Source organism: Hemitrygon akajei, chromosome 20 (assembly GCF_048418815.1).
Source record: "Hemitrygon akajei chromosome 20, sHemAka1.3, whole genome shotgun sequence".
In the NCBI taxonomy this organism is placed as follows: domain Eukaryota; kingdom Metazoa; phylum Chordata; class Chondrichthyes; order Myliobatiformes; family Dasyatidae; genus Hemitrygon; species Hemitrygon akajei.
The window spans coordinates 49,958,318-49,980,989 of record NC_133143.1 but is presented as its reverse complement, the minus strand read 5'-3'; the positions used below and the strand labels follow the sequence as shown (position 1 = coordinate 49,980,989).

The 22,672-nt window shown below is 39.9% G+C and overlaps 1 protein-coding gene across 4 annotated transcripts in view; it reads right to left on the bottom strand.

The window, feature by feature from the left end:
* LOC140713767 (cadherin-6-like) overlaps nt 1-22,672 on the bottom strand; it is a 213,570-nt gene that overhangs the window by 164,301 nt on the left and 26,597 nt on the right. For all 4 annotated transcript variants that reach the window (XM_073024272.1, XM_073024268.1, XM_073024269.1 and 1 more), the window contains exon 2: nt 13,451-13,842. In XM_073024272.1, coding sequence (XP_072880373.1) covers nt 13,451-13,684 — 234 coding nt within the window. In that variant the 5' untranslated portion in view covers nt 13,685-13,842. The remainder of the gene's footprint in view (nt 1-13,450; nt 13,843-22,672) is intronic.

Sequence of the window (22,672 nt, the reverse complement as noted above, 5' to 3'; positions counted from 1 at the left end):
ACATGTGGAATCTAGGCCTCCATTTCACGCATGAAAGTCAGCGATATGAACGCTCGATGAAGGATATCCTGTGAATTTCGAGCTGTCCAAGGTCAGTGGGTCCTGGCATGGAATGCCTGTGCAAGCAGGAAGCATGAAGGCCAGTAAATCAGCAGGTCTGGAGTTTGGGGTGCCATCATCTGCTAGTCTAGGGGTCAAAGATGACGGTCGATACCTGAAGGTCAATCAGAAGTCTGGAAGTCAAAGACTGATGGCCGAAGCCTAGAGACCCGGAGGCCTGGGGTTGAAGGACTGTCCAGGAATGTGGGAGTGTGGCAGGGAGAAAAGAGCCTTGTTTTGCAGTATTTCTATTGTTGTTTGTTGTGTTCTGTGTTGTTCTGCTGAGCATTGTGGGAAAGCTATATTGACCCCGGAATGTGTGGCAACTCTCGTGCATTTCTCGGTATGTTTCGATGTACATGTGATAAATAAATGAATCTCAATTTGAATCAGATGCTCCCATGCACAGCTGAAGCAACAGTGCAGATGTTGAGCTTGTAATATATGTTTATATTAATACATCACTGGACAATAATTGTCAAATTAATGCTGTTAACCCTTTAGAGGATTGCACCATTTAATTACCTTTTCTCTGTTGCTATAGTGATTACAGCAAAAAATTCCAGATCCTTCCTGCTTATAAGAAAGCCAGGGGTAAGCATGCCAGCTGGCAGTGTAAGCTGTGCTTTCAAAGTACCATTTCTCTATTTTAAAACACAGATTTTTTTATTTTTTTTTACAGTTTTTAAAGGAGTGAATAAGGGAGACCTGGTGTCAGAGAGGCTGGATGATAAAATTATGAAACTTGGATGACACATCTGAATTGGAATTTGAAGACTGGGTGTGAACCCCCCTACTGAGATAATTCATGGATATGCATTGATAGCAAGCTGTTTGGTTCAGTTGTGACTCTAACTGAAATAAAGTCACCTGGGTCACTGGAATTCCAAGTGAATATTTGAACTGATGTAGGGAAGCACAAACCCTCTGTGATGGCAAAGCAGAATAGACAAATCCTATACCCAACTGGTCACAAAGAGGGAAATTGTACCACAACCACACACATAAATTATTCCATCGATTTTTGATGTTGACTGAGCAAGGTTGTATGGAAGACCGGCAGTTACCAATGCTACAAGTCTCCCCTCTCCATGGCACCGATGTTGTCCAAGGGAAGGGTACTAGGCCGATACAGCTTGGCACTAGTGTCGTCGCAGAGCAATGTGTGGTTAAGTGCCTTGCTCAAGGACACAACACGCTGCCTCAGCTGAGGCTCAAACTAGCGACCTTCATATCACTAGACTAACGCCTTAGCCACTTGGCCACGCGCCAACACTGGAACTTAGCAAGTCAGCCAGCATTGAATAAACAGTCAGCATTTCGGGCTGAGGACCTTTTTCAGAACTGAGAAGTAAGTGGGAAGATGCCAGAATAAAATTGTGGTGGGAAGGTAGCTGCAAGATGACAAATGAGGCCAGTTGGATGGGAAAGGTCAAGAGCAGGAGAAAAAAAGGAATCTGATAGGAGAGGAAAGTGGGCCATAGAACAAAGGGAAGGAAAGGATCCAGGGAAAAGTGATAGGTAGGTCAGAAGAGATGAAAGATTAGAGTGGGGAATAGAGAAGTGGGGGATTTTTTTTAAACCAGAAGAATAAATTGATATTCATACCATCAGGGTGGAGGGTACTTAGCAGAATATAAGGTGTTGCTCCTGCACCTTGAGGGTGGTCTCATCTTGGCATCAAGTGGAGGCCATGGACCACACCATAAGATATTGGCTGTAATCTTACAGACTGTGTTCTATATAATACACACACATAACAGCTCACCTAGAAATGAAACAGTTGACTGCTATTACATCTTTGTACACACCAGGTATGTGGAGAATCCACTGCTATTTTCTTAAAGGAGTAACAGGTTTAGGAGCACTGATGTGAAAGCCTTGCTCATTGGAGATTTGATTGGTTGTGGATGACTTCCTGGGGCATTGTTGGGTTTGCAAAGTGTACACACAATGTGCAGAACTATTCATTCCAAGGCAAGGAATACTGAAAGGCTAATAGAAGGAAATGTATGCAGTGAAATGCAAGATAATGAAACTATAGCAACATCGTTCAAGTTGTTTAAATGTTATGGGTGGTAAGTGAATAACCAAGCTGTTGGTTATGGGTGGTAAGACGGAGAAGGGTATGGATCAGAATTTCATTCTCATAGTGTTGATAGCAGGAGAGTAAATAGCAGAGGTCAGAGGAACTGCTGCATGCAGGGATAGCTAGTGGAGTACAATATATCTGAAGCCAGATTGGGAGAGAAACACTCAGAAGACATGTTTGCGTCAAAACTGGTCCAACAGAAACTAATTTTATCATCAACGTAGATATATGCCACCATATACTACCTTGAGATACAATTTCTTGCCGGCATTTACAGTAGACAAGAAAACACAAAAAAAACATGAGTTGTCAAGTCCTTGAAAGTGAGTCCATAGGCTGTGGAATCAGTTCAGTGTTGGGGTGAGTGAGATTATCCACGTTGATTCAGGAGCCTGATGGTTGAAGGGTAATAACTGTTCCTGAACATGGCTCTACGGGATCTAAGGCTCCTGCACCTCTTTCCCGATAGCAGCAGTGAAAAGAGAATAGCCAGGGGATGGTGGGGGTTCTTGGTGATGAATGCTGCTTTCTTGTTGCAGTGCTCCTTGTAGATATGCTCAATGGAGCAGGGCTTTTCCTTGATGGAATACGCTGTATCTGTCACTTGCTGTATGTTTTTTTTTCCAGTTTTGGGCGTTGGTGTTTCCATACCAGGCCATGATGCAACCAGTCAGGATAGTCTCCATTGTGCATCTGTAGAAGTTTGTCAAAATTTTAGATGACATACCAAATCCCAGTGTCCTCCCAAAGCAATCTACCAGTCTTGAAGAGCTGCAGATAAAACCAATGAATCAACGTGAAATGGTACACTGAAGCTTGGTGGGAGATTATCTCTGGAGGTGGTGAACCCAAATGATCAAGATGGTGATGAGATGGATTTCATTATGGCAAATCAGAAGGACATTACACCTATTCCTGGAAGTACAGCAAACGAGACGGTAAAGGGTAGATAGATCTTGTTAGGAGTGGGAATATTGATACAATGCAAGCATTCACTTCAACTGTGTAACTCAGGTGAATATGGAGACATTTTTCCTGAAACAAGAAAATGGAAGACATAACATGAGCCCTGGATAAAAGGAAATAGCTGCTAATACACTCATCCCAAAGATTCTTCCAGTAGTTCTCATGAAGGAAAATAATGTAATAGAGGAAAAACTAATATTGCAAAGATTGTAGCCCTGGTGGGTACGCCAACTCCAGGGTATCCAAGTTGGTGTGTATTGAAAAATGAAATGCCTAGCTGAGAATTTGCCTGGAATCAAGAGGCATTAACAGAAAGAGGTGTGTAGAGGACTCACTACTCTATGAAGAAGATAGACGATGTTCTGTTGGGAATAGAATCTTGTTGCACATCCAGCAGCAAACAGTCAAATGAATCAAGGAGGCAGTCACGGTTGAGGAGAGTGTTGTGATGCTTCGATGATAAGAAGGAACTGATACTTCAGGAATATGCCTAAAGAAAGAATCTTGGAGCATGGTGTTGGCGGTGGGGTTCAGAACCACACACGAGGAGTTTTAGTGGATGCTGACATAAGCAAAGCATAAATTGAGAATGAGTAACTTGTGATCATAGGACAGGAAAAGTTTCACCATTACACATAGTGCAGAATTATACACATGGTGTTCAAAAACCATCGAGATAATTCCTGCAAAGCCCCTCATAGGACACCAAAGAGATTGTAGAGAATATATATGAAGGTAAAGGTACATAATGCAAAGATTTGCAATGCATGAGCAAAGTCAGGCATGTGGCTGATATATTCTGCTCAGCCAATCTCAAGGACACACGAGATGCCAAGGATTTGAGATTGAGACAGTCAACGTGATGACACATATTCCAATCTCTCAGTGGCTAATGAAAGTGATTGAGGATTCTGCCAGATAAGATGAGATGATCAGCAAATAATTTGGACAGGATGGAAAGAGGCTCAGCATAATGCTGAACCTATTTTAATGTGAGAGATGATCTGATTTTCAGAGGCCAAAGGCACTTGTTCCCAAGCTACCTTGGAACACGATAAAATTAGATCAGTCCCTGAGACTAAATAGTTGCCTCTACAGAGGAGAAGAAGGTATCTTCCAACCAGTAATGAATGGATAGATTATGAAGATGCAAGACTGCCTGTATCCACAAAGGGAAATTTTAATTGTCATCAAATCGCAAGCAGAAATTGGGCAAAGGTTGCCGCAGATGAATGTTATACAGTTATAATTCAACTTTTGGAAGGTACTCCTTCTAGAAGACATTCATTCATTGATCAACACACACAAAATACTGGAGGAATTCAACAAGTCAGGCAGCATTTATGGAAGGAAATGAACAGTTGACATTTCCGCCCCTTTATTTTGGCTTCCAACCTCTTTTCTTTCAGTTCTAATGAAGGGACTTGGCCCAAAACGTCGACTGTTCATTGTATTCCATAGATGCTGCCTAATTTGCTGCGTTCCTCCAGGATTTTGCGTGTGCTGCTCCAGATCTAAAGTATCTGCAGTCACTCTTCTGTACTCACTCACTGATCATCATTCACAAGCTCAAATGACCTTTTAGCCAGACTTGGCACAACTAAGGTACTAATCACACATAATTGAGCTACAGTTCATAACACCTTAAGACATGGGAGCAGAATTAGGCCATTTGACCCATTGAGACTGCTCCGCCATTAAATCATTGCTGAGTTATTATCCCTCTCAACCTCAATCTCCTGACTTCGCCCCATAACCTTTGACACCCTTACTAATCAAGAACCTATCAACCTCTGCTTTAAATACACCCAATGACCTGGCCTCCACAGCCATCTCTGGCAATGAGTTCCACAGATTCACCACCATCTGACCAAATATATTCCTTTTCATCCCTTTTCTAAAGGGATGTTGATGTTTTCTGAGGCTGTGCCATCTGGTTCTAGACTCCCCCACTGTAGGAAACACACACTCCACACCCAAACTATCTAGGACTTCCAATAGTCAATAGGTTTCTATGAGATCTCCCCAGTGAGTACAGGTCCAGAGCCATCAAAACTTCCAGATCTTCTGACATATTAACCCTTTCCTTCCCAGAATCATCTTCATGACCATCCTTTGGAACATCTCCAATGCCAGCACATCCTTTTTTAGGTAAGGGGCCCAAAACCGCTCACAATACTCTGTGTGGTCTGGCCAATGCCTTGCAAAGCCTCAGAGCAGACACTTCTGAGATTCACTGAGGATTGGTATTTTGATCAGCAGACACCACCACCTCCCCTTCTGCAAAGTAACAGAAAGGGAGAAAACACTGCAAACCTGGCCAAAGAGTTAATGAAATGGGAAAAAATCATCACAGTCAGACCCCATCTTGAGAATACGAGTCTACCATAATACCCCACTGGCTGGAACACCTAGAACCCTACTTCCGTCAACAGGTTGGCTGCTTGAACCAGATGTGTACAGAAAGTATAAGTGAATAGTGCAGTCTGTCAAAATATAATGGGTTTAATTCTGATACCAAAGTGTCAACCATCTGCCCCCAAGACCCAGTAAAAGTTAGAGGATAAAGCCCAAACTGTGATGACTTGACATACACCACATCTCACATATACTGCAAATGATAAAGAAGCTTGTCTCATTCTGCATGTATAAACACAAGACCTGAAACTTGATTAACCGAAGCGGATACGGACATATTGGAGAATACACATCCAGTCCTTTGAAATAAGGACAATACAACTCATTAACAGTCACCCGGTGAACTGCAAACAACTTAAAGCTGATCTAAGTATCTTGAGGACTTTGTGCCAGAGTAAAAGATGTTCGTTAGGCACAGTGATTTAGATATTTTGGTTGTTTTTCTTATTTTAAAGGAGGGGTATAGCAAGTGTAATTATTTATACTGTTGGTTTATTGGTGTTTCGTTACTGTCGTGCCTTTAAGGATTGGTGCTCTCTAGTTTTGCTACAGTATGATGTTGAGCAGGCTTCAAAGGCAGTCTGTTTGGGAAAAAAAGCCAGCACAACTGTGCCGGCTTGCAGCGTGAGCTGCTTCATTAATAAAGCATCTTAGTTCATATTTTAAATTATAGGCTACTGCCAGTTCCTGAGGGTGTGTGTATGTGATAGAGAAACTCCAAACTACTAAGATTTCTAGCACTATGAAATCATTCAGCTCAGTGAAAGGTCGTTGAAGATCTGGATCTGAAAATCAGAACCATCAGTTAGTCAGATGCAAACCCTGGCTTTTAACTGCCCTAACTGGCCACTAAACTCCTCCTTGGACATATTCCAGATACCAGAGTGTCAAGATGAACGGTAATGTAGACTTCTGTTACAAGTAAAACAGAAACACTGAATCAGATATCTTTTAAACAACATTTTGTTTTGATCTCCAATGGAAAATGAATCATGGAGGAATGCAAGATGAGTCATTAATTCAATCATGACCAATTAAAAATTCTCAACAAAAGTCAAAATGATGCATCTACAATGAAGGTTAGACAGCTGGTTGTGGGATCAATAACAAACAGATTTTTAGTCATAATTTCAAGCGTCTGCTCACACTTGTACAAATCAAGGCAAAGCAGTAGCTGACTGACCATTGGGGACACAGTGTTGAATATTTTGTTTGGCTGGTAGCAAAGGAAGGTTTGCCCAACCAGGAGGTGGGTCCTGGGAAATTGTAACAGATTGTCACCTGTGTATTTCAAGCCAAATAGACTTGACTTTCCAATTTTGATCTGGAAAAATATCCCTATGATTCGTCATTCAACAAAACAATGCTGACTTGGGCTTTGGCTGGAAGAAGGGCATCATCTTCTTCACCTGCCGCACGAGCCCAAGTTCAAAACCTGGTATGGTTAATGAAATGGAGCTTTGCTTCCAGTAGGCACCTCAGCCAGCACACAGGTAATAGTTCAAAGTTAGAAGTAAATTTATTATCAAAATAAATATACAAAATTTATAAATTTATTAGTTTATTATCAAGTTAAATTTATAGTTAAAATAGTGACCAGCAGATTTTTATTTCAAAGGCCAACCATCTGATTGCTCTCCCAGGAAACGTGGATTATTATTTTCCCTGAAACTCAAACCTAGCAATATACGGCGCTAACCTACACGTTCTGTTTATTTATTCCAATTACCCTGCTTTGTCCCCTCCTTTCCTACAAAGAATGGCCATTTCAAATGATAGCATTGTGTAGACAGCCTGAATCTTGCTGCATACACACAAAATGCTGGAGGAACTCAGCAGGGCAGGCAGGATCTATGGAAAAAAGTACAGTCGACGTCTGGGCCCGAAACGTCGACTGTACTTTTTGCCACGGATGCTGCCAGGCCTGCTGAGTTCCTCCAGCATTCTGTGTGTGTTGCTCAGATTTCCAGCATCTGCAGATTTTCCCTTGTTTGAATTTTGCTGTACTTTGTTTCACTGTCCTTTTATCCTGTGAAGATTCCAAGTTGACGTGGTTGATATGCACAGGTTTTTGAAACTGTGCTGATTTTCCTTGGAGTGTGTGTGATTATCACAGGTTTTGAAAGATAATTTTTAATCTCATAGGATATTTATTTTACTGTGAAACTAATGCCAATGGAAGTAATAATTGGCCCAGTGCAAATTTTCTAAAAATAATTCAGTGTCCTTTTAAATTAAGCTACTCACAGGCTAGGTATCTGTTGAAAAACCCTTGAAGTCTTATGCTAAACCCATTTTCAGCATCATTACCAGAGAAGAGCTTCCTTACAGAGATGGGAACATTTGTATTGAGAACTTATGAAATGGCACAGATTTTGAGTCTGTCTTCAGGAAAGGAAAAAAAAGCTTGCATAAAGCTTGATGTCTGGCAAGAATCAGGAACTGAAGGAGATATATAATAACTAAAATAGTACTAGAATGGTTTGTGAGTTTGAAAGCCAATAAATACTTAGGATCCGGCAATCACAGAGATTTATCCCGAGGTAAAGGATGCAAAGGTTATCATTTTCTAAAATGTTAACGTTCAAAGTAAAAAAATATTATCAGAGTACATACATGTCACCACATACAACCCTGAGATTCTTTTTCCTGTGGACCTACTCAGTAAATCTATAGAACAGCAACTGTAAACAGGATCAATGAACAATAAACTGTGCACATGCAAATATAAATAAATAGCAATAAATAAGGAAAGCATGAAATAACAAGATAAAGAGTCCTTAAAGAGAATTGGCTGTGGGAACACCAGAAATAGAATGAATGTAGCTATCCTCTTTTGTTCATGGGCCTGATGGTTGAGGGGTAGTTACTGTTCTTGAATCTGGTAGTGCGAGTCCTGAGGCACTTGTACATTCTAGCTGATGGCTGCAGTGAGAACAGAGCATGGCCAGGGTGGTGAGGATTTTTGATGAAGGAGGCTGCTTTTCTATGACAATGTTTCATGTAGATTCTAGAATGGTTCCAAATGATTGGAGGCCATTTAAGAAAGGTGGTGATGTGTGGGTGGGGTTGTTAGATAAAACAGAGAACTACTAATCTGTTCTGATGAATACCAACTGTTGCACTTTCATAGATGCTGTCCACCCTGCTGAATTTTCCTAGTATTTACTGTTTTAATACCAAAGTCAGGGAAATACTGACACTAGAAATAAACAACATAACAACAGAAGGAGCTAATAGAATTGAGCAGAATCAGAATGGATTTATCAAAAGGAGATTATGTTTGACTAACCCATGGAATTCCCTGTGGATGCAACTGATACAATAGATAAGGGGGGGACTAGTGCATGTGGTGTATCTAAATTTTCAGAATGCTTTTGATTAGTTTGGATTTGAAGGTTATAGGAGCTGGAATTATGGGCAATATACTGACAAGGATTGAGAATTGGTTGATCAACAGAAACCAAAGAACAGGAATAAAGATATCTTCATAATGTTATCAGACTATGACCTGCGAAGTATTGCAGGCATCATTAATTGGGCCCCTCCTATTCCCAAAATGCAACAATGATTTGAATGAGGGAACAAAACGTCAATATGAAGCCAAATGGGACCATGAGTGAAGAGGACTTGAGGAGAGACACGACAAACTGAATGATTGAGCAGACACATTGCAGAATAGAATATCATGTACAAGATTGTTGGTGCACATAAAGAAAAGCAGAGTATTTTTTTTAATGGTGAGCGATTGGTTGAACATCAGAATATGTTCTGATGTTAATACCCTTCTATAAAAGTCACTACAAGCTGACACATGGCTACACCAAGCAGTTAGGAAAGTAAATGATATGTTCAACTTTATTAAGAGAAAGGAAGTCTTACTGAAGTTTACATAAGGCCTTGGTGAAACTCCACATCGAGTTTGATGTAGAGTTTCTCTATCCTGTTGGGCTGTAGAAGCCAGCCATTGCATTAATTGAAAACAGAGATCAATAAATTCTGGATATGAAGGTGGCCCATTGATACAAGGATACTGTTGGAAAACGATGCTGAGGTAGAAGGTAACCCAAGAATTTTCCGAATGGTGCAGCTAGCTTAAAGGGACAGTTGGTCTATTCCTCTTTCTAATTGTTATGTTAATAACACTGGATTGCCCCTCAGTAATGAATCAAGAAGTAGGTTTGACACTAAAGAGACTAAAGTAAACAACTCATTCTGTTGCACTCATTCAGTCCAGCCCCCTATTCCAATCCTACTCTGATTCTCAGCTTCTAATCCCATTCCAATGGAACTCTATGATAGTTAATGCTGAGACACAAAGATACATCTGGCTGGATCACCTAAAGTTTGGTCAGTGAGGTAGATTAAAGAAATGAGAAAGCGAGATGCAGAAATGTTTAGCGAATAAAACTGCAGGGTTTTGGTGTTTGTCTGATGAAAGCAAAGCCACTAGCTTTGAAGGGATTATATTTTGGAAATATCAAGAGAATTGAATGGAGGAATGTAGATATCTGAGAGGGTTAGAGGGAAAAAAATGATTACAGAGCAATCAACAAAATGCTAGAGTCTGACCTTCAGCATTTTGTGTGTTGCTGTGGATTTCCAGCATCTGCAGAGTGTCGTGTATTTGTGAGTTGATTTTAGAAACAGGGCTGAAGGTTAAGACCATGAAAATATTGACTACAGGACTGAGAATTTTACAACTGAGCTGTTGCATGACCTGGAGCCAGTGAATATCAGCAGCGGCAGTATACGGAGCAACATGGCTTTGAACGATTAGGATACAGAAAACAGATTTTTGTTGATCACAAGTTTACATAAACTGGAATAAGGATAACACTGCCCAGAAGATCTATTTGACACACTATCCGTTTTTCCCCCCCCCTTTTTGATAAAGTGTATATTTCCAAGTACTTTCCTATGAGTCCTGTCAACTTTACCACCCTCACATTATAACTAGGACATGGAAGAAGTACCTGTTCTCAATGCCACAAAATGGGTTCAAAGTTCAAAAGTTAAAAGTACATTTATTATCAAAGTATGTATATATTATTCATTGAGATTCATCTCCTTACAGGCAGCCAAAAACAAAGAAACCCTAAAAGAACCCATTAAAAAATGATTATTATCACCCAAGGTGAAGAGAGAGATAAAAATAAACTGTGTAAGCAATAAAAATAAGCAAATTGCTTCAGAAATGGCGATTTGTGAAAGACACAAAGACAGACAGCACCACAGCCAGAGCAGGCAACAGCCACAGTTCATTGCAAAGCCGAATAAACGCTGCAAGGCACAGACGTGAAGCCTGGCATCACTGCAGTTCAGCATAGAGCTGAATAAACATTGGGATCAGCGAGCAAAAACCGACCCTCGCCTCACCTCTGGTCCCGACACCCTGACCCTTTTCCCCTAGATGACTTCTTTAAACAAAGGGTCTGCAAAAAGGTCAAAATGAAATAAACCAGAAATTTCACGAAGATATCCCTCAGTAACAGCCACAGATGACTGCACTATGTTTGTAAGAAATCCATGTAAGTGCAGCAAGGAAGTCGCTCAGTGTTATATCTCACATTTCCATTTTTGCAGAGGTGTGAAAAATGGAAATATTGTATCGACTGATTTATGTCCAGCCTTCTCATCATAACCCTGGACAGATAACCAAAGAACAGATGAAGTACAATGAACCACCTAATCCATATTCACAAGAGATTCTGCAGATGCTGCAAACCCCTGAGCAACACACACAAGGTGCTGGATGAACTCAGCAGGTAATCCATGGAGGGGAATAAACGGTTGATATTTCAGACCAAGATTCTTCATCAGGAGTAGAACAGAAGGGGCCGAGCCAGAATAAGAAGGTTGGGGGGGGGGGGGGGAACCAATGGGGCAGAAGGGAAACAAACAAGCTGAAAGGTGATAGGTGAGACCAGGTGAGGAGGAAAGTTGGGGGAGAGGGGTTGTATAAGAGACAGGGGCTTTTTGGGGTCTTTCTTTGCCATTGCTTGGTTGGTGGGTGTTGGGTGTTGATGCTTCTTGCTAGAAGAAGTGTGGGGAGGGGGGAGGTTGATGTTTTGCTGCAGCCTGTGCACGGGAGGCTTTGGGGTTCTAACATTTTTCTGTCGCACACTCTTTGGGTTTTTTTTTTACTGTTTTGTGGATGTGTGCAAAGAGTAAGAATTTCAGGTTGTACACTGTATACGTTCACTGTTATTATATGGAACAAGGAAATGATGGGTGGAACAAGTGCTGACGAAGGAGGAATCTAGTAAGAGAGGGCAGTGTACCACAAAACAAAAGACAGATGGAGGGGAACCACAGGGAACTGATGGGCAGGTCATGAAGGTGGGAGGAGTAGAAAAGGGGTGAGAGGGTAAACAGAATGGGGGAAGGAAAAGAAGGGAGCTGGAAGGGGTAAAAGGGGGGGGGGGGTGTACCCTGACACAAACTGTTGTTCAAACTCCATTGCCAAAACTGATAACTGTGCCTGACATATCCATTTTGAAAATACTTTCCCGACTAAAGGTATCAAAGCATAGGCGTAAAAGGCAGATTTACTTCAAGTCACAGGTGTCAGCTATAGGTTAGAGCTAAATGGTATCAGGAAGGTGTGGATCATGGCAATTTCATTCCCCCCACCTCCTATCCAATAATCATGCATCATGTGTGGGATGTGCCTGCTTATATTCTTGTATAACATGCACTTAATGAGTCCTTTGAGAAGCAGTCACATTTAATTTCAATGCATTCCCTTGTGTATTTTATTATATAACTTCTTAGAATGGCTGCAGATTAAATCTTTTTTACCACAATAACTGCTGACAAGTATGTCAATGGAAAATCAAAAGAATTAATAGTATGCAGGATTACCAAATAAAGCAAAGCAAATCTTCCTTGTTCAATGAAATTTCAAAATATTTCTTAAATCTATGTTTTTGGGAATGCTGTTTGTGTTCTGACCATTCTTTCTATGAAATGATACATGCAACTGTAAAGCTCGACTTCTGGGAGAGTGCTCAGTGAAGTGGAAATCATGGCAAAATGACTAGATTGCAGAAAGATGGAGACAACTATCACATTGATGCTAATCCTGATTAGATAAATAGACTTACAGTTAAATATAAGGTTTGCATTTGCAAATTGCTGCAGGGTCTGGAGATTACCGAAAGAGGTGATTGTTGATTAAGTACGAATTGGAATTTTGATGATGTTTAACAGAAATAGAGAGGCTTGAGAGTGACCCCTCTTATATTAATTTCATTTTCCTGTCACCAGATCATTTATTTCACTTTCACTACATATCCAGGTTTAAAAGGTGGTTTGGTTCTAACTAACTTTAGGTTATAAGGGGCCATGTTCATATAACTCTGATCTAGACATAAGACCATAAGTCTAGGAGCTGAATTACGCCATTCAACCCATCGAGTCTGCTCCGCCACTAAATCATGGCTGAGTTATTATCCCTCTCAACCCCATTCTCCTGCATTCGCTCCATAACCTTTGACACCCTTACGAATCAAGAACCTACCAACCTCCACTTTAAGAATACCCACAACTTGGCCTTCACATTCATCTGTAGTAATGAATGCCACAGATTCGCTCCCCTCTGGCTAAAGAAATAGACATTTAGTCATTTTTGCTACAACTACTGGAATTAAAAATTCTTATTTTAAATGCTTTAGCCTTGAAACTACTTATGCCAACATTGGCAAGTAACCACTTTAATACTTTTGTGTAATGTCTGTCAGTGATAATAAAGACCCAATTAACTCAATCAAAGCGACTTATCCTGTTTTGAAACAGAAAAGGGGAAACCATCATGGCAAAGCAAAGTACAAATACACAGACAACTTTTTAAGTCTACTTTTTGTTGCTTACCTTGCCTACGTATTGTGGCTCTGACCCAGTATATTCCTCCAGTAAAAAGAACTGATTCCACATCCAGCCTCGTTTAGAGCGGTGCAGCACGGTGAGCTTGCTACCTGAAGATTCCTCTGGTATGCCATCCTGCATCACTTCAGTAGTCCTTTCTGACAGAGGACTCGGCTGGCTGGGCTCAAGAAGGCAGACCCAGAGCAACATTAGCAGCCAGCAGCAGCTCGATGTCGCCATTCTTCTCCCTGCGTTGAAGACTGCAGAATCTAACTGGGTGGGTTGGCTGGGCTCCAGGTATCTGTCACCAAGTGGTGTCTCTCCAACTAACCTTTTTGCTCCATTGCTAAACTGCAAGATCTTCAATCAATTTTCAAACGCTTAGTTTCAGACAATTTCTAAAGGGGAAGAAGAGAAATAGAATTAAAATTCAAACAAGTTATTTTTAAAAATTACAAATACATAATGCAGCATAAATCACTGTTACTTCGTGAAAATTGTTCGTATCTTCTCACTGATAATTGTATTTTAGAATAGCTATGAATCAATAGGTATCTCCATTACTGAATCAGAAAGTTGTAACTAAGTTCATAGAGTAACGAGTCATGAAAAGCTAGGCTGAAGAGGTGGGCTTCCACTGACTGATGTCCAATATTTCAGTGGTGACATTAATCCAAGGCCTTAATTGGTCCCTCCCTGGCACTGTTACAACAGATGATTTTGGTTTGTGGAAACTGGACACCTACACGCAGGCAGCTGCATTTCCAACATTTCAATAGTGACCACATTTTAAAAGTGCTTCATATGCTGTAATTGCAAACCCTGAAAGGGATGTGAAAGGTGAAATAGAAACTTATTTTTTTTTAACCCGCATTTGAAAACCCCAAGCCTCACCATTTGCCCACCAAGCCACTGTTCTCAGATAATGACAAAAAAGTATGCACCATTTCAAATCATCTTCACTGCAAATTTTGAATTTGCAGTCATTTTTCAGTGTTTTGTGCATCAGTGATGGCAAAGCTACTGTCCAAGGGTGAAGAACCAACTTTGTTTGCCATATACATTTACATGCATTAGGAATTTGCTGTGGTGTGTTGGCTTGACATGTAACTAAAACAGGAACATACAACAATAAGAATAAGGAATTGTATAAAAGTAAAGTCAGAGGTTAAAGGTACAGATGTGGATTAAACATGTTTAAAAGTACATGAATACCAGCATTATTTACAATGTAAACAGCATTATATCATGTGCCCATAGGGGGTTGTCTCTGAGAAGTGAATTCTGCTGCTGAAGCCAGCAGCCTATATCTTCTGGCCATTGCTCTTTGCTCTAAATTGGAGGTGAGGCACCTCTTGAACTACTCCAGCCCTGGTTTTGAAAGTACTCTCGGAATACAGTTAGTTACCGATTAAGAAATGTCAATATATTTCCCATTCACAATGGCTAATTCCTTTGCACCTGCTGCTGTCATCCGATAGAGATTGCTCTTCTGGGAAGTGTTGCTAAACAGGTATGATTTAGCTTCTCCAAATGCTGGTAAGCCGACATAAACGAAGCACTGACAGGTCGGTCGGTGCAGGTTGCGTAACGTTTTGCTGAACCACTTCAAACCTGACTGTGAAAAGTTCTTATAGTACACTAAATGACAAGTGAAAGAATTGCAATTTTTCACACTCATCACATTTTATAAGGTTTTCCCAGAATGGGACACGTAGGCAACAACTCACACTGCTGTCACATTGGGATAACTGGGTTCACGTAATGAAAGCTGCTTTGCTGTTTGGGAAGTAGCAAGGTCACAACACTGAGCTGTGTTTGCTCCCTGCTTTCATTTGCAAAATGAGTAAATGCCATTTTCCGGTACTATCCCTTTATGTCCCTCTCTCTCCTTCAGTGAAAAAAAAACAAGCAACCCATATCTGAAACATTATTAACACTCGCACAGCAGCAGTTACTCTGTATGTTTGGCACCTATTTTGTCCAAAGAAATGCAATGCAACACTAGGCCATAGACTTTTCTGTGCAAGGTAGCTAGATGCTAACAGATGAAAGGGAAAAAGGACATAAGAGAATTTAGAACTCAGGATCACTGTTTAAAATCAATGAGTTTACATTTGAGAAAAAGACCAGGCATTCTTTTCTGTCTTAGAGGATTTTGAATCTTTAGAACTCCCTTCATCTAGGGACAGTGAGGTGGTTGAGGCAGGTGGTAGAAGCAGATGAATCAGTGTCATAAACAGGCCATTTGTCCCATCAAGTTCTGCCCCAATCATCAAGCACCTGGTTTTACACTAATCCCAATTTAACTCATTTTATTCATGGAACATTCCCATCGATTCGACCCCCCACCACCACCACTGGATTTTGCCATTCATCTGCACTGTAGGGAGAGTTTACAGATGTAAATTAGTTTACCTCTATCGCACGTCTTTGGAATGTGGAAGGAAACTAGAGCACCAGAACAAGCCCACACAGTCACACGAAGACTGTGCAGACGCCACAAACACTTCACAAATACTCCGGGGTTACAGGAGCTGTGTGGCATCAACTCCATTGGCTCTGCCACCAAGATACCCTAGTCCTTGAATATCTTGAATGCAGAGGTAGATTTATACTTGGTAAGTGAAAGAATAAGTGGTTACCAAGGATAAACCAGAATGTGGTTACAATCATATCAGTCAAGACCTTGTTAAATGCTGAGGAAGCTGCAGCAACCGAATAACCTACTCCTCCTCCAATCAGAATTAGGTTTATTACCATAGATACAAGCCGTAACATTTGTTGATTTGCAACAGTACTACAGTGCAATACATAAATATACTACAAACTGCAAAAGGAAATATGTATAAAATTTAAATGAAATAAGTAGTGCTTAATGGGTACTTTTGATTGAATATGTTCGCATGTAAATCATGTTAAATATTTCACAACCTTTTCTTTATCCCTGAAAAATAGGGAAAGGATGCAGAATTGTAACTAATATGAATATATGGGACTAATTTGCTTCTACTCACTAATGAAGTTTAATTTTAATTTTCATGTGAAACAATTTTAAGTCTGCAATACAAGTAAAGGGCATGTTACATTATTTGCTGTCATGTACTTATCTGAAGATATCAACTACCATAAAAGAAAGTTCATTAAATGGTCATTGTGGTCAGCCTCTGGAAAATGCAGAGCAATGCATTATATTAAAACATTAATGTGCAATCATTAATGCTTTCTCAACAGCTTTATCCCTCCCGAGGAAGGGATGAAGTGAAAAAGATGAGCATGTACAAATTCTAGGTGAATAGACATTAAAGGCAAACAGAAGAAGCAATGAATGGTTTGACTCAATATACATACGATTTAAATAGTTTCTGTAGTTGGCCCAAATCAGTTTTACCCTTGAGCTTTCAGACTGAATAATCTACACCAATCATTTTGAAGTTAAACAAGACACAATCACCTGAAGCTTTGTAAATACTGTATGTATAATTTCCCATTTCCATTTCTTTTCCCAAAAAGTCAAAGCTTCTAATCTTGAGTCAAGAGACGTGCTTGCCATTATCTTTTTAAATCACCAAGTACACTGTTAGAAAACTGAGTGCATTTGAACAAAGGTGACAGATAGAAAATAATCTGCAAATTTCTCCCCAAGAATTACTGTATTGTGACTTCAAAATACCTCACCATCTCTTTGTTGTCGCTGCCAACAAATACTTGTACTTCTTCCCAACTGCACTATTAGGTCAACAGTTCAAGAAGATTGCTTATCACCACCTTCTATTATACATGTATAATATTTTTTTTAAAAAGTTGTTTTATATATATTTTGTCATTAAAGATGCTCTGTCAAGACATGAATAGAAATGTTATTCTACGTGGCTGATATCTGATTCAACCAAATAGTGTGAAACTGTCCGTCTATTCCGTGCATTCTGTATGTCTTCCATCCCTGACAGGTTACTTATTTTGATTCCACTTATCCTAGATTTATTTTGTTCCTGAGAATTAAAAAAAAAATTGTCTGCCAAATCTAATGTCCAAAAATATTTGTGTTCTCAGGCTGTGTCAGATTAAAATGTTCAGCAGGTCAGCTGCAAGAAAAAAAGTTTACAATTCTAGTCATGTCAGAGTTTTCATTGGAATGATTTTTCTGAATATTAAAGTTCCTCGCTCCATAGATGCATCCAAATGCATGACATATTTCCAGTCTTTTGGTTTTTTTTAATACTCCCTCTGCTTTTTAATTCTTGGTATCTGTTTGCATGAAGTGAAAAGTACCAGGGAAAGAAAACAGAATTCCGGTGCACTGTTCAGGATCCTAGGTCATCCCTAAATGCTTTGCAGCCAAAAGAGATCTTTTCAGGATACCACCGAAATGTGGAGCATAAGAAATAGGAAAAGTTGGCCTTTCTGGCATTCGATAAGCCCTTGGTGGTTCACTTCGCACCACATTCATCCTATATCCTTTGATTTTTTTTAATATATAGCACTCAACAGTTCTATCAGTCTCTACTGAATGCACTCAACAATGACGCCACCTCAGCCTTGTTGGTTAGATGACTTCAAAGATTCACCAACCTGTGAATAAAAACAATTCTTCTCCATTCTAAATGACTGACCCTTTTTTTTTATATAAAGGCTATGGCATTTGGTTCTACACCAAGGGAAGCATCAACTCACCATCCATCCTGTCAAGCCTCAAAAATTTTGAGCATTTTAGTGATTTTGCCTCTCATTCTTCCAATACGTAGGACACTCCTGATGTCACATCTGAGATAGATTGAGAGGTGATTCTACACAAAAATTAACACTCAAAATTTCTTCTAGAAAGATGATGCTTCAGAATCGAGGACATCTCTTTTTCCCTCGTTAGAGAGAGAGAGACTGTGGTATGTCGAATTACTGAGTGAATGAGTAGTTTTTGAGGCACCGCAAGTCTGTGTCTTTATTGATGCTTTGCTGCATGCTTGAATGCTCGGTGGAAGGCTGGTGAGGGAGGGGTGAATGTTGCTTTGCTGCTGCTTACACATGGGAGGGGGAGCTGGGGGAGGCTTTGGGGTTCTAACATTTAACTGCCAATCATTCTTTGGGGCACTCTTCTGTTAGACAATAGACAATAGGTGCAGGAGTACGCTAGTTGGCCCTTCGAGCCAACACCGCCATTCAATGTGATCATGGCTGATCATCCACAATCAGTACCCCGTTCCTGCCTTCTCCCCATATCTCTTGACTCCGCTATCTTTAAGAGCTCTGACTCTTTCTTGAAAGCATCCAGAGAACTGGCCTCCACTGCCTTCTGAGCATTCCATAGATCCACAACTCTCTGGGTGAAAAAGTTTTTCCTCAACTCTGTTCTAAATGACCTACCCCTTATTCTTAAACTGTGGCATTTGGTTCTGGACTCCCCCAACATCGGGAACATATTTCCTGCCTCTAGCATGTCCAATCCCTTAATAATCTTATGTGTTTCAATCAGATCCCCTCTCATCCTTCTAAATTCTAGTGTATACAAGCCCAGTCGCTCCAAACTTTCAACACATGACAGCCCCGCCATCCTGGGAATTGACCTCGTGAACCTATGCTGCACTCCCTCAATAGCAAGAATGTCCTTCCTCAAATTTGGAGACCAAAACTGAACACAATACTCCAGGTGTGGTCTCACCAGGGCCCTGTACAACTGCAGAAGGACCTCTTTGCTCCTATACTCAACTCCCCTTGTTATGAAGGCCAACTCCCCTTATGTTTTCCTGCATGGTTGCGAAGTAAAAGAATTTGAGGATGTACTTTGTATACATTTCTCTGACAATAAAAGTACCTTTGAAAAACATCAAGTTTAATAAGATCTTCAGAACAATCTCTATGCAACTTCTATCCCAATGCCATAGAGCTTGATTTTCTTAGTATCCAAAAATGTATCTAACTCTGTCTTGAAACTGAATCAGTTGATTGAGACTTTCAAAGATTCAATACCACCAAATGAAGAAATCTCTCTCAGTTCTGTTCTGAACGGCTAATCCCTAATCATATGACAACAATGCGTAGTTCTAAATGCCACAATCGCTGGAAATATTATTTTTTACTTGCCCTGTAAAAATCTGCATGTTTGAATAGATTGCCTCTCTTTCTTCTAAATCAGTAACGCATAGCTCAGTGTACTTAACTCTTCTTGGAGAAGAACCCCCCCCCACAATCCAAGGAGAATGTCTGGAAAATCTTCAAGTATTTCCTCTGTCACAACTGTTCAAAGTACATATGTGTCACCATATACGACCGAGATTCATTTTCTTGTAGTCATACTCAATAAATCCATACTAGAATAATAACCATAATAGAATCAATGAAAAACCACAACTTCAGTGTTCTACCAGTTTACAAAAGACTACAGACTGTGCAAATACAAAAAACAAAATAAAAAATAAATAAGCAATAATTATCGAGAACAGACATAAAGAGTCATTGAAAGTGAGTCCATAGGTTGTGGGAACATTTTACTGTTGGGGCAAGTAAATTTAAGTGACGTTATCCCATTTGTTCAAGAGCCTGATGGTTGAGGGGTATATTTTCTTTAGCAGTAGATCAGACCTATATATAGCATTCCCAATGTAGTCTCACCAGGGTCCTGCAAAATTGCTGGAAGGTGACCTTACTCTTGTTCTTATTTCCTCTTGCAATAAAGGCCAGCACAATGCTTCCCATTATAATTGCACAATATACCTACACATTAGCTTTCAGTCATTCATGAAGGAGGACACATGGGTCTCTTTGAAAATCAACAACTTTCAATCTCTCAGCATTATAAAATGCTCCACTTTTCTGCCAAAGTGGATGGCCTTACATTTTTTCCACATCACATTCCAAGTCTACCCTGGAGATTTATGAAGTACTTGTATGCAAACAAAACAGAACAGTGTAGTAATATTTTACAGTAGGTGCGTGTGTGTCTACACTTTCCTAGCCGTTGTTTTGTCATTTCTTCTCCCTTTAACCTTCACACCAGATGGTAATAGGGAAAAACTGCACTTGTGTCACAAAGCAAATGAATATTGTCACAGCAACCATCAGGTATGCCCAAGATTTGATCTTTGCCAGCTCTCTGACTACAGAGTCACACAGCATAGAAACTCATCAAGTCTACACAACACAGCAAGCATTCATCTACTTTACTCTTGCTTTATCCTCAACACATTTTGATCAACGTTCCCCTAGTTTCTACTCACCTCCACACCAACATGTGGTAATTAACCTACCAACATGCACTTCTTTGGGATGTGGGAGGAAACCTTAGCATCAGAAAAAAATCTCACAGGAAGGATGTGAAAACTCCGAGCAGACAGCAGTCAAGATCAGAACTCAATCCAGGTCAATAGAACTGTGATGTTGCAGACCTACCAGCTGTACCACCTAAGTTCAATTTAATAAGTCCTGGTGCCAAATCACATGTTTACAATTCATTTAATATTATCCTTATGAAGACATCCAATGTTAAGTTTTAACCATGCAAGTATTCCTCTGTGAGCAATACATTTAATACATGGTAGGGCATTATTTAAAAACAGTTGAAATACAACTCCAATTAAAATCAATGCTTCCTGCCCATACTTTCTACTTAGAGAACTGCTTCATCACAGGCACAGTACCAGCAAGATCATATGATCAGAAGTTGATTATTCAATACAATTATCTTGATATTTCTCAGAAATTTACCTCACACCATCCCATATCCCTTTATCTCACCAGTACACATTGAAATGAGTCAGGAGCATATTCAATGGCTGATCTTCCACAACACCATGGGATAGAGAATTTCAAAAGGACTCAACCATTAAGGTAAAAGTAATTCTCCATCTTTTTGTCCTATAAATAGTTGTGTTGCTATTCTGACAATATAACCTTCATTCCAGACTCCACAGGAGAAACATCCTCAAAATTTTACCTTCTAAAATCCATTTAGAATTTCATTTGTACTCTCCAGGCATTTGTCTAAATTCCCTGAAAGGAAAGCCTTCTCTGCTCAATCCATTAGTGTAGTGGCCTTATTTATTATGTTATTAGTATGCTACTATGTTCATCCATCAGATGGAGGTACCGTATGCAATTCTGAGCAAATCCATCAGCTGTTGAGTGATTCTAATAGAAAGATAGCCCTTTGAAGCATTTTCCCTTGATTTTTATATGATATGCATGAAATAATGTCTTTTGCAAGAAAGGCTTAGTTTTACTTTCAAGTTCATATCTTCATTTTCCATGCATCCAAAAGCAGGCAGCGTGCTGTTTACATTACTTCTTTTGGTAACAGGAATGACATAGCGTCCTCAAAACAAACGCAGCAAAGGTTTCACAAACCCTGTCCTCAAACTACAAGAGCTCAGATATCAGTGTGAGACGAAGCTTCAGACTGTTTGTATCTCTCTGCCCTGGCCAGGACCACTTGCTTCACAAATATGCTTGCTGTCTCCTTTTGTCTGCTTTAACAAAATCTTCCACAGCATTGAAAACTTCCATTCAAAAGGAAAAAGGCATTGCCAATTTAACCTTCCTGAAAAATAATGCATTAGTTATAATTTATTTATCAGTACTGAGCAATCAGGGCACTTGGTAAAGCAATGAAATGGCCAGGTTGCTTTATTCCCTGCTGTGGAACTTCCAAAAAGAGGTCAGTATATTCTAACACATGTCCCTTTCACATTAAATTGCTCGAATGAGACCATTAATGAAGGGCTGTGCCGTAGAAAGCTAGGTTCAAGTTTGATTTGATATCGTTAGGATTTCAGAATAACTGATGGATAGTGGGCAGCTAGCACAGCAACACCATCGTCGCAGCGTTGATTCTCATATATTGAGATGCATCAGTGGGTATTTCTGATCTCAGCTGTTTCATTATCACGTGGTTTCACTAAATGAACATTCTCAGCTTTCAACGGACAATTAAGGTATATTTCTTCTTAAACTTCATTTGAATAGCGTTCAACTTCTACTATTTTGGTTAATTTGGCATGTCTGTAATTAGGCAGTCATCACTAGAAATGGCAAATCTATCTGATCTGCTGCATTCATATCACATGGTACTTAAATAATGTATAAAATATGGGATTATGTATCTTGCAGCAGTCCATTTAAGGCTTGCAATTTACAGTCTGAGTTACCCATTCTTACAGCTCATAGAATGGATAGAACTGATAATCAGTTCTGTCAGAAATCCTTAAATGAAGAAGTGTAGAGAAATCCTCAGGGAAA